This window comes from Mustelus asterias, chromosome 23 (assembly GCF_964213995.1).
Source record: "Mustelus asterias chromosome 23, sMusAst1.hap1.1, whole genome shotgun sequence".
NCBI classification, from domain to species: Eukaryota; Metazoa; Chordata; class Chondrichthyes; order Carcharhiniformes; family Triakidae; genus Mustelus; species Mustelus asterias.
Genome location: NC_135823.1, coordinates 52500052 through 52512580, shown reverse-complemented (window position 1 = coordinate 52512580; position 12529 = coordinate 52500052). Strand labels below are relative to the sequence as shown.

At 48.4% G+C, this 12529-nt stretch overlaps 1 protein-coding gene across 1 annotated transcript in view; it reads right to left on the bottom strand.

Moving 5' to 3' along the window:
* The window catches only part of LOC144510784 (extracellular serine/threonine protein kinase FAM20C-like), a 107237-nt gene extending 95058 nt beyond the window's left edge, over positions 1-12179 (bottom strand). The window contains exons 1-2 of the mRNA XM_078240664.1: positions 11526-12179; positions 7009-7181 (exon numbers count right to left, since the gene is read on the bottom strand). Coding sequence (XP_078096790.1) covers positions 7009-7181; positions 11526-12091 — 739 coding nt within the window. The 5' untranslated portion in view covers positions 12092-12179. The remainder of the gene's footprint in view (positions 1-7008; positions 7182-11525) is intronic.
* Between the last annotated feature and the right edge of the window lie 350 nt (positions 12180-12529).

Genomic DNA, 12529 nt, shown 5'->3' with positions numbered 1-12529 from the left:
ACTGTGTAAATCCCCTAATCACCGCCTGTTTGGGTACACTGAGGGAGAATTTAGCATAGCCAATGCACCTAACCAGCACGGCTTTTGGGCTGTGGGAGGAAACTGGAGCATCCGGAGGAAACCCACACAGACAACGTGCAAACTCCACACAGACAGTGAGCCAAGCCGGGAATCGAACCCGGGTCCCTGGCGCTATGAGGCAGCAGTGCTAACCACTGTGCCACCGTGCCTGCCCTCTGGTACTGAGGGTTACTGACCCTCTTTCCAGTGGAAGCAGTTTTTCCCCATTCACTCGATGGAAAACACTCCTCAATTTGGACATCTCTCTGAAATGTTGCTTCTCTGCTCTAAAGAGGGCAATCGCAGCCTCTGTAATTCTTCGAGAAATCGCTCACCCAAGTACCGCCCCAAACTTGCAGAACATATTGAGAGAGCAGTTGATAAAGCATGTGGGATCTTGGGCTTCAGAAGCATCGAGTACAAAAAGCAGGGGAGTTACGTGGAATCTTTTGAAAGCTCTAGTTGGCCGCACAGGGAGTACTGCGTCCGGTTCTGGTCGCCAGAATTTAGAAAGGATGTGAGAGTCCTTGGGTGGATGACAAGGAGCTTTTACAAGAATAGTTGCTGGGATGGGGGGGGAGGGTGATGTTAGCTCCAAGCTCCAAGTTCGGTTGCAGAAATTGGGGTTGTTCTCACAGCAAAGGAGATCGAGGGCAGATTCGAGAGATGTGTGCAAGATTATGACAGAATAGAAGACCTGAAGATATTCTATTTCTATTTGCTGATGATACAAAGACTAAGGGATACAGATTTAAGGCTCTGGACTAGAGATACAGGGGAGGTTGTGAGGAAAACTTATTTTTACCTGAGTGGAATGCAATTTGGAGCTCGTGGTCCACGAAGAAGCAGCGACAATGAATGATTTCAAAAGGAAGTTGATGGGTACTTGGAGGAAATAAAATTGCGGGACCATGTGGGATAGAGTGGGGGAACTGGATTGTGCTGCAGGGAGATGGCATAGACTTGATGGGATGAATGGCCTCCCTCTCTGCCGTAATGATTCTTTGACTTATTCTGGTATATTTCCTCACATCCTGTCATCATAGAATAGAGGGGTCATCATCGAATTCCTACAGTGCAGAAGGAGGCCATTCGGCCCTTCGGGTCTGCACCGACCACAATCACACCCAGGCCCTATTCCCATAATCCCACATATTTACCCTGCTAATCCCCCTGACACGAAGGGGCAATTAAGCATGGCCAATCCACCTAATCTGCACATCTTTGGACTGTGGGAGGAAACCAGAGCACCCGGCGGAAACCCACGCAAACACGTGCAAACTCCACACAGACAGTGACCTGAGGCCAGAATTGAACCCGGGTCCCTGACGTTGTGAGGCAGCAGTGCTAATTACATCCTTACAGGAAGGATGTAATTGTAATAGAGAGGGTACAGAGGAGATTTATGAGGATGTAGATATAGCTCTTGGGGTAAAGGGATCAAGGGATATGGGGGGAAGGGGGGAATCAGGGTATTGAATTTGATGATCAGTCATGAGCAAAATGAATGGCGGAGCAGGCTTGAAGGGCCGAATGGCCTACTCCAGCTTCTATTTGTTATGTTTCTGTGTTGCCAGGACTGAAAATTGAAGCTATGGAAAAAGACTGGATAGTGTTTTCCTCTTTGGAACAGAGAAGACTGAGGGGAGATTTGATTGAGGTGTACAGAATTGTGAGGGGCCCGGATTGGGGTGGATTCGAAGGGCCTATTTATCTCAGCCAAGAGGTCAGTGACTGGAGGGCATAGGTTTAAAGTAATTGATGGAAAGGTTAGAGAGGAGAAGAGGATTCTGGGAGGAGTGAGGGGGGAAGGGAGCTGGGGGGTGTGCAGTGGTCTGGAACTCACTGACCACAAGGATTAGCGAGGCAGAATCCATCAACTCATTTAAAAGGTGTCTGGATAGGCACCTCACGAGCTGTAACCTGCAGGGCTACGGACTGAATGCTGGAAAGTAGGATGAGGCTGGGTGGCTTGTTTTTTTTAGTCAGCACAGATGCGATGGGCCAAGTGGCCCCCTTCTCTATGATTCTACGTCAGGTGTTGCTCCTATTTTCTGAGATGCCAAAAAACAGACTTCTAAAGTGGTTTGGTGAGTTTTACAACCGCACAAACTGCGGAGCCTGAAGAAGAAGGCCCACCACCACCTGAAGGAGTAGACAATAAATGTCTGTGACACCCACATCCCACAAAATTCATCATTTGTTCAAAGTAAGCATGCATGAACCATTGAAACAACGGATTAGATAGGCATGCAATGCCTTTAAAGATATCAACTTTCCCCAAAGCTTTTGAAATGCAAATGGTAATCTAGAAATCTTGGCACGGTAGCACAATGATTGGCACTGCTGCTTCACAGAGCCAGGGACCCGGGTTCGATTCCCGACTTGAGTCACTGTCTGTGTAGAGTCTGCACATTCTCCCCGTGTCTGCGTGGGTTCCCTCCGGGTGCTCCGGTTTCCTCCCACATTCTGAAAGACGTGCTGGTTAGGGTGCATTGAACCCAAACAGACGCCGAACTGTGGCGACGAGGGGAAGTGCACAGTAACTTCATTGCAGTGTTAATGTAAGCCTTATTTGTGACTAATAAATAAACGTTAAAACTTTAAAGGAATTGTGGCAGTCAATTTATACACAGCAAGGTCGCTCAAACAACAAAGTTGCTCACAGTGGATATTGGTTGAGAGATAAATGTTGGCCCAGGAGGCTGAGGAGAACTCTCTGGCTCTCTTCCTCTGATTAGCGGAACTATGCTTCAGACATGGGGCAGTGAAGATTTGGCCCCCATTCCCCAGTCGAAGTGTGTGCGTGTGTGTGTGTGTGTGCGCGACCAGCCCTAGTTAGATTTTGATTTTTGTTTTGATTTATTATTGTCACATGTATTAGTATACAGTGAAAAGTATTGTTTCTTGCACGCTATACAGACAAAGCATACCGTTCATAGAGAAGGAAAGGAGAGAGTGCAGAATGTAGTGTTACAGTCGTAGCTAGGGTGTAGAGAAAGATCAACTTAGTGCAAGGTAGATCCATTCAGAAGTCTGATGGTAGCAGGGAAGAAGCTGTTCTTGAGTTGGTTGGTACATGACCTCAGACTTTTGTATCTTGTTCCCGATGGAAGAAGGTGGAAGAGAGAATGTCCGGGATGCATGGGGTCCTTAATTATGCTGGCTGCTTTTCCAAGGCAGCGGGAAGTGTAGACAGAGTCAATGGATGGGAGGCTGGTTTGTGTAATGGACTAGGCTACGACCTCTCCACAGGCAGCTGTACATCTCAGCCTATCCTTCAAGAGGTAGGGGAAGACACTGCAGAGATGCTGGGTCAATATCTATGAGGGTGGCAGGGTGGCACAGTGGTTAGCACTGCCAACTCATAGAGCCAGGATCCTGAGTTCAACTCCAGCCTTAGGTCACTATTTGTGTGGATTTTGCACATTCTCTCTGTGTCTACATGGGTTTCCTCCGGGTGTTCAGGTTTCCTCCCACAGTCCAAAGATGTGCAGGTTAGGTGCATTAGTGTCAAGGGGATTAGCAGGGTAAATATCTGGAGTTACAGGGACAGAGCCTAGTGGGATTGTTGTCAGTTCAGGCTTGATGGGCTGAATGGCCTCCTTCTGCACTGTAGGGATTCTATGATTCTATCTCAGAAAGAGCGATCGCCTTCAGATGAGGAGGGAAGTAATTCCGAGTGATGGTAAAACATTATCGTGAGAAAATGTCACAGACCAGCAGCAGGAATGTTTGAGCAGCAAAAGACTTGTCTGCAAGTCATCACAGAATCTTAGAATCATACAGTGCAGAAGAGGCCCTTCAGCCCATTGAACCTGCACTGATACATGAGAAACACCTGACCCCCCACCTAACCCCATCTGCCAACACTTGGCCCATAGCCCTGAATGTTATGATGTGCCAAGTGCTCATCCAGATACTTTTTAAAAGATGTGAGGCAACCCACCTCCACCACCCTCCGAGACAGCGCATTCCAGACTGTCACCACCCTCCGGGTAAAAACATTTTTCCTCACATCTCCCCATTCCCTCACATCCATCCTTTAGGACCAATTGTTACGAACTAAGGAGCCTTCCAAATTGACACATACCCATGTCGATCGGATGAAGGGGTCCAGTGTATTCTAATTGAACAACAAATTGCATTTATATAGCACCTTTAACAGAGCAAAATATCGCAAGGTGCTTCACAGGTCCGTTATCAGGTAAAATTTGATACTGAGCCACGCAAGAGAAGTCAATGCAGAAAGCCAAAAGCTTGGTCAAAGATCTCAGGTAGAGGGGTAACTTGGAGGAGAGCCAGGGGACTGGCAGAGACGTCTGGCAGGGAATTTCAAAGCTGAGGGCCCAGGCCGCTGAAGCCAGGGGCACCAGTGACGGGGCAAAGGAAATCGGGTTTGAGCAAGGGGCCGGAATCAGAGAAGCAGGGATCTGGGAGGGTTGGAGGAAGTTTTAGAAATAGTGAGGGGAGGGAGTGAGGCCACAGAGCGATTTAACAGAGGAGAATTTTAAATCTGTGGGATTGCTGGACCGGGAACCAGTGTAGGTCAGAGAGGAGTGATGCGGAATTGGAGTGATATAAGGCAGGGACAGCTGAGATCTGCAGAAATCCCTTGGGAAAGGACGCATGATGAATGGTGAAATGATGGAGCACGGCATAACTAGATCCAGTATCAATTTAGTAGATGCACATAGTCATTCTTTATATTCGTTTGTACAAGGCAACATACAAGACAATGCGAAGAAACGGCAGTCAGTACTTTACAAGTTCGCATGAGTGGAATGTGTTCATTCACAAAGCAGCCAGTTACTTGAACCAATTACAGTTGGGATTTAAACCTAACGAGTAAAAGGGAAAACTACTTCCTTCCATTCGAATCCCTTTTGACCATCATTTGATAAGATTGTGTATAATTTGAACCTATATGCCTGATTGATTATTAATCCGATACCAATATTAGAGAAAATCGAATGTGTGTACAAAGCCCAGTGTCACAGAATGATCCAGTCTAAAGCAAGACATTTTGTCCTTTGTGCCAATTTGGTAGCTATCCAATTAATCCCACTCTCCTGCTCTCTCCCCTTCAAGTATTTCTCCAGTTCTCTTTGGAAAGTTAATATTGAATCTGCTTCCATCGCCCTTTCAGGAAGCCTGCTCTAGATCACAATGACTCGCTGTGGAAATAAGTGTTTCCTTGTGTCACTTTTTCATTCTTTAAGCAATTGCCTCAAATCTGTGCCCTTTGGTTGTGAACCACTCTGCCACTGGAAACACTTCCTCTCTACTTGCCCTATCGAAATGGCTCAAGATTTCAAAGCCTCCATTCAATTTCCTCTTAACCGTCTCCGCCCTGAGGAGACCAGCCTCAGCTTCTCCCCAATTCTCCACACAACTGAAGCCTCTCACCCCTGGTTTCCAGATCCCAGGTCAATCTTCAAACGGATCTTGAGTTAGAATCAACCTCTTTTGAGTTGGGAGAGCCCCTGGTTTCGAAAGAACCGTAGACATGTTGCAGCACAGAAGGAGGCCATTCGGCCTATCTTGCCCATGCTAGCTCAAGGCCACTCAGATGCCCTTTCTAATCCCACCTTCCTGCACCCGGCCCATAGCCCTGTAGCTTAGAGTACTTAAGGTGCAGATCCAGGTACTTTTTAAAAACGTTTGGGGTCTCTGCCTCCAACACCAACTCCGGCAGCAAATTCCAGACGCCCACCACCCTCTGCGTAAAAAGGTTCTTCCTCATTTCCCCATTACATCTTCTGCCACTTATCTTGAATCTATGACCCCTGGTTCTAGAATTCTCCACCAAGGGAAACAATATAGAACATAGAACATAGAACATTACAGCGCAGTACAGGCCCTTCGGCCCTCGATGTTGCGCCGACCAGTGGTACCAATCTAAAGCCCCTCTAATCTACACTATTCCAATATCATCCATATGTTTATCCAATAACCACTTGAACGCTCTCAACATTGACGAGTCCACCACTGCTGCAGGCAGGGCATTCCACGCCCTTACTACTCTCTGAGAAAAGAACCTACCTCTAACATCTGTCCTATATCTCTCACCCCTCAATTTAAAGCTATGTCCCCTCGTGCTAGCCAACCCATCCGAGGAAAAAGGCTCTCACTATCCACCCTATCTAATCCTCTGATCATCTTGTATGCCTCTATTAAGTCACCTCTTAACCTTCTTCTCTCTAACGAAAACAACCTCAAACCCCTCAGCCTTTCCTCATACGATTTTCCCACCATACCAGGCAACATCCTGGTAAATCTCCTCTGCACCCTTTCCAACACTTCCACATCTTTCCTATAATACGGCGACCAGAACTGTATGCAATACTCCAATACTCCAATATTATCCTGTCCACTCTGTCTCTTCCCCTCATAATTTTGCAGACCTTTTGTCAAGTCGCCCCTCAGCCTTCTTTGTTCCAAAGGTAAGTTTATTTAAAATATGACAGGATATGATGAGAGTTGGAAGCACTTACATTGTACTCACAGCTATCGGTAGCTGTCATCAACAATATCTAGTTCACAGTCTTAGCAGTCTCACCTTAAGGTTTGTATATAATAATATTCCATTGTATGTGTCTGTTGACATCGCTCCTTTGAGACATCGACCTTTATTTATCTGGTTGGACAGGTCAGTGCAAGAAAGCCCATCAACTCCTACCCTCTATGCACTGGCACTTCTTATTAGAGATAATGATCTCAGACAAGGAATAATTTTCAATCAGAGATCCATAATCTCAGAATCGTATCCTCTGAGGCACACTCACTTCCAATTTATCTCATTACAGTCTCGCTGACAAGGACAGATTACATTCAACTGCATTTCTCCATCTTGAGACGCTGGGGGAAACTCTAATTAGGGAAAGAAATACGAAAGGGCAGACAAAGGAGAACAGGAGCAGGTATTCAAATGGAGATTTTCCTCACCTACGCTGGAGATCCGCTGGGTCACCAGATCACCCAGCAAAGCTTCGATCACTGGGTTGTGGCGAGAATATAGCTCGTAGCGGTTTATCCCGATGTGAAATTTTAACCAGTTGGGGTACAAGTCTATGGGGGGGTCGCCGGTGGGGGTAAGATCATCCTCCTCATCGTTGGCCCTGAAAGAAAAAGGGTGCGGGGTCAAACCTGTTCATGGAGTTAGAATCATAAAATAAAGTCCCTACAGTGCAGAAGAGGCCATTCGGCCCATCAAATTTGCACCAACTCGCTGACAGAATATCTTACCCAGGCCCATTCTCCCTCCCTATCCGCATAACTCCACATATTTACCATGGCTAAACCCCCTAACCTACACATCTTTGGGTACTAAGGGGCAATTTACCACAGCAAAGCCACCTAACCAGCACATCTTTGGACTGTGGGAAGAAACCGCAGCATCCGGAGGAAACCCACGCAGACATGGGGAGAACATGCAAACTTCACACTTACAGTTACCCAAGACCGGAATTGAACCCAAGACCCTGGCGCTGTGAGGCAGCAGTGCTAACCACTGTGCCAACTGGGTTCCAGGGCCAGGCTGGGAATAAAGGACCAGGGGGATGGCAAGGTTTTTCTCTTGAAGTGTCTCCCACCCCCGTTTGTGACTTTAGACAGGAAATTGGAGAGAAGGAAGGAGAGAGTGAGAAAGATGGGTGAAAAGAGAGAAAAGCAAGAGAGAGAGGGAGAGGGTGAAGGAAGATGGGGAAAGAAGGCGAGAGAGGAGAAACACACCGATATCCTCATCTTTTTCAACCATTTAATCCACAAGGAAAAATCACAGGAATTGAGTTTCAGAATGAGCTGGTATAGATTGGGCACCAACATGAACACAGCAAACTCATGTTTCCTATAACTTTGAGGTGGTCTTTCTGTGCAAAGTTGGAAAAATTATCTTAACATGTCCTTGGATTCTAATGTTACTCTAGCTGTGGGCTAACGAGCATTTGATACAGCTCCATCATAACCTTCCTACTCATATTCTATGCCTCGGCTAATAATGGCAAGTATCCCAAGTCTGTGATGTATTATTATAATAGTGAGCCAATAATCTGTCCATTGGTCAGGGAAAACTGTACAGGGTGTGGGGAAAAAGAGGAAACTTGGTTTAGTAACAGAATGCTCCTTACATGTACTATCTAGAGAAAACAATTCCCCAATTCTCCCTTCCATATGAGATGGTACATCTCCCATTGTCTCCCTCTGTCACCCACTCAGTAACTATAATGCCATCTCAGTTGTTTGTCATAAAGTCATAGACAGAAGGAGGCCCTTTGGCCATTGTGTCGACAACAGCCATCAAGTACCTATCTATTCTATTCCCAATTTTCTTGCACTTGGTCTAAATACTTCTTAAATGTTCCACAACACCAGGTTAAAGTTCAACATATTTATTTGGAATCATGCGCTTTCGGAGCGCTGCTCCTTCATCGGGTAAATCACCTGATGAAGGAGCAGCGCTCCAAAAGCTTGTGATTCCAAATAAATCTGTTGGACTTTAACCTGGTGTTGTGAGACTTCTTACTGTGCCCCACCCCAGTCGAACGCTGGCATCTCCACATCATTCTTAAATGTTGTGAGGGTTCCCGCCTCTATCACCTTATCAGGCAGTGAGTTCCAGATTCCCACCACCCTCTGGATGAAAAGATTTTTTTCCTCAAATCTCCTCTAAATCACCTGCCCCGACCTTAAATCTATCTCCCCCTGGTTATTGACCCCTCTACTAAAGTTCCTTCCTATCTACCCTATCTATCTCCCTCATAATGTTGTACATCTCAACCTGGTCCCCCTCAGCCTTCTCTGCTCGAAGGAAAACAGCCTCTCTTCATAGCTGAAACGCTTCAGCCCAGGCAACACCCTGGTGAATCTCCTCTGCATTCTCTCTAGCGTAATCACATCCTTCCCATAGTGTGGCGACCAGAACTGCACAGTACGCTAACTGGGACCTAACGGGCGTTTCATACAGCTCTATCATAACCTCCCTGCTCTTATATTCTATCCCTCGGCTAATCAAGGCAAGCATCCCAAGTCTGTGATGTCCTCTTATAACAGTGAGCCAATAATCTGTCCATTGGTCAGGGAACGCTGTACAGGGCGTGGGGAAAAAGAGGAAATTGAATGATTGAAACAGGTAGATAGTAAATGGAGAGAGCATGCAAGAGAGAGAGAGCAGACCGAGAGAAATAGAGAAGAAAGCAACAAGAACACATTGAAAGATTGAGAAACACAAAGCAAGTAGAGCGGGCAGTGTGAAAGGGAGAGAGAGAGAGAGAATGATACAGATAGAAATCTGATGGAGGGAACAGCAAGATAGCAGAGACGGAGAGAGAGGGAGTGATATAAAACAGGGAGAGGGAAAGAATGGATAAAGTGGAAAGAGTGAGAAAGAGACACAGACACTGATAGAGGATGGTAAATACGGCAGACAGAGAGAAATGTGTGAATTGATTCAGCAATATCCCTGGCCCCAGTTATCAGTGAAGCTGCCCCATTCAGAGCCTCAGTATTTGCCACTCACAGACACGGTATCAGGCACTGACCTTTTCTGTAGGAGATGGGAGACTTTTTTTTCATTAAAAGAGGAAGGATGGGAATGGTAGGTATAAATAATGTATTATTTCACATGTCTGTAACAAAAGTCTCTTCTCCAAAGATTTGGGGATGTGCAGAAAGATAATCTCGATAGCAGAGCTCCACTTAGACAAAATGATGACTTAAAAACAGAAAATGCTGGATAAACTCAGCAGGTCTGGCAGGAGATGTGGAGAGAGAAACACAGTTAATGTTTTGAGTGCTTATGACACTTCTTCAGAGTTTAAAAACAGCTTGCGTCAGGAAATATAAGAGCGGGACTCTCTTCATAGCCTTGTCTTTCTCTCTATCTTGCTTTCTCTTTCTCTCGCTCTGTGTATGGATGTTTGCTTTCTCTGCTTCTGTTAAGCAGTGTGTATTGCCAGCTCTCAGTCCTGTTTCTGCCTGTCTGCTGTATGTGTGTGTGTGTCTCTCTTTCTGTATCACCCCCCCCGCCCCCCCCCGCGCTGTGCCTGTCTCTCTCTGGCTATGTCTCTTTTTCTGCCTGCCTCTCCCTTTGTGCTTTTCTCTTCATCTCTCCCTGTCTCGTTTAGTCTGATTATCTGCCACATTCTCTCTCTCTCCTTCACTCGCTGTTGTAACTTCCCCCGCTCTAACCCTTTCACTGTCACTCCCCCCAAACACCCCCACTTGTCCCTCTCTTTCACTCTCTCTGTCATTCTCCCTTATGGTCTCTCTCTCTCTCCTCCATCTCACTCTCACTGTCCGTCACACTCCTCTATGTCTCTCTCTGTCACTCTCCACCCCCTCTCACTCTGTCAGTCACTCTCCTTCCCCCTCACCCCCTCTCTTTTCCCCCATTCTGTCTGTCTGCCATTCCCCTCTCTCTGTCTGTCACCCCCTCTCTCTCTGTCACCCCCTCTGTCTATCATCATCTCTCCCTCTGTCTGTCACCCCCTCTGTCTGTCATCATCTCTCTCTCTGTCTGTCACCCTCTCTCTCTGTCTGTCACCCCCTCTCTCTGTCTGGCACCTTCTCTCTCAGTCTTCCACCCTCTCTCTCTCTCTCTCTCTCTCAGTCTGTCAGCCTCTCTCTCTCAGTCTTTCACCCTCTCTCTCTCCCTCTCAGTCTGTCACCCTCTCTCTCTCAGTCTGTCACCCTCTCTCAGTCTGTCACCCTCCCTCTCTCTCTCTGTCTGTCACCCCCTCGCTCTGTCTGTCACCCTCTCTCTCAGTCTGTCACCCCCTCTCTCTCTCTCTCAGTCTGTCACCCCCCTCTCTCTCTCAGTCTGTCACCCTCTCTCTCTCTCTCTCTGTCTGTCACCCCCTTTTTCTGTCAGCCCCCGCTCCCTCTGCCTCCCCTCTCTCTGTTCACCAGTCTGCTCACTGATGTCTGACCCTGTCACTGGAGAACCGGCGGCTCTGGGGTTGGGGGGGAGAGGGTGAGGAAGGGAAGTGGGTGCGGATTGGGGACTCTGGCAGCAGCCAGTGCTGGGGGTGATGTGTGGGGGCGGTGGGGGGGGGGGGGGGGGCGGTGCGGAGGTTGCAGGATAGGATGTATCTGGGAAGCAACAAGCAAAATTAAAACCAGAACGCAAACAGAGCATGGCGGGAACACAAACCCTGTGCTAACCTCTCCCTGGGCAACAGGACCGACCCCATTCTGATGTGGAAAGAGTTGTGAAAGACCATAAGACATGGGAGCAGAATTAGGCCACTCGGCCCATCGAGTCTGCTCTGCCATTCAATCATGGCTGATATTTTTCTCATCCCCATTCTCCTGCCTTTTCCCCATAACCCCTGACCCCTTATTAATCAAGTACCTGTCTATAAAGGGGGGGTTAAAGGGGAAATGGGGGTGAAATAAAGAGGGGGAGTGGGGTTTAGTGGGTGAAAGATAGGAAATAGGAGAGAGAGAGATCAGGAATGACTTACCAGTCCCTGGGCACAGTGACTTTGGGGTTAAACTTGGTGTCAGAGTGGATGTTGAAGAGGATTTCTCCTTGTGTGAGTGCTGGGGTGGGTTGCTGGTACAGCTGGTGTTTGAAGAGGGCAGACAGTTTGGAGTACTGGGGGGCAGCTCCGGCTCCAGCTCCCTCCTGGCCAGGCTGTGGGATCAGCCTCTTGCTGTGCTCCTTCGCCCACCTGAAGCCGCTCTCCTCCCCCCTGGCCGGGGGCTGGGGGCCGCTGCGGTTGGAGCCGGGGGCTTGCTGGCTGCTGAAGTCCTGCAGGATGCGGAGGGTATGTTTGTTGGGCCAGGCGCCGCCGTCTCCAGCTCCGGGAGGGGCGGCTCCAGGCAGCAGCTTCCCCCAGCCCGGGAGCCCCGGCTCGGCTGGGGCCAGCAGCCCGTCCCGGTGCTGGCAGGGGCAGCCGGGTGCGGTGCCAGTCCCGGGGGGAGCTCTCCTCTCCAGCCTGGGCAGTAGGTCGATGAGGATGTGCATGGTGCAGGCGATCAGGAAAACCATGACGATCAGCAGGCGGAATCTGCGGAGAAGCATCATTGCTGGGGCAGGGAGAGGAGGCAAGGATGGGGAGAGAGGGGGGATAACACACAGAGGGACACAGAGAGGCACACACACACACACAGAGAGACACACAGAGAGTGTGGGGGGGGGGGTAATACACACAGATAGAGAGAGAGGAGGCAGGGAGAGGGGCCAAGGATGGGGAGAGAGGGGGGTAACACAGAGAGGGACACACACACACACAGGCACAGAGAGAGAGAGAGGATAATAACACACAGACGCAGATACAGAGAGAGAAAGGGGACAGGGAGAGGAGCCAAGGATGGGGAGAGAGGTGGGTAACACAGAAAGGGATAGAGAGGGTAATAACACACAAACACAACAGATACAGAGAGATACAGAAAGAGAAAGGGGGCAGGGAGAGGTGCCAAGGATGGGGAGAATAACACAGAGGGAGAGACAGAGAGAGACACA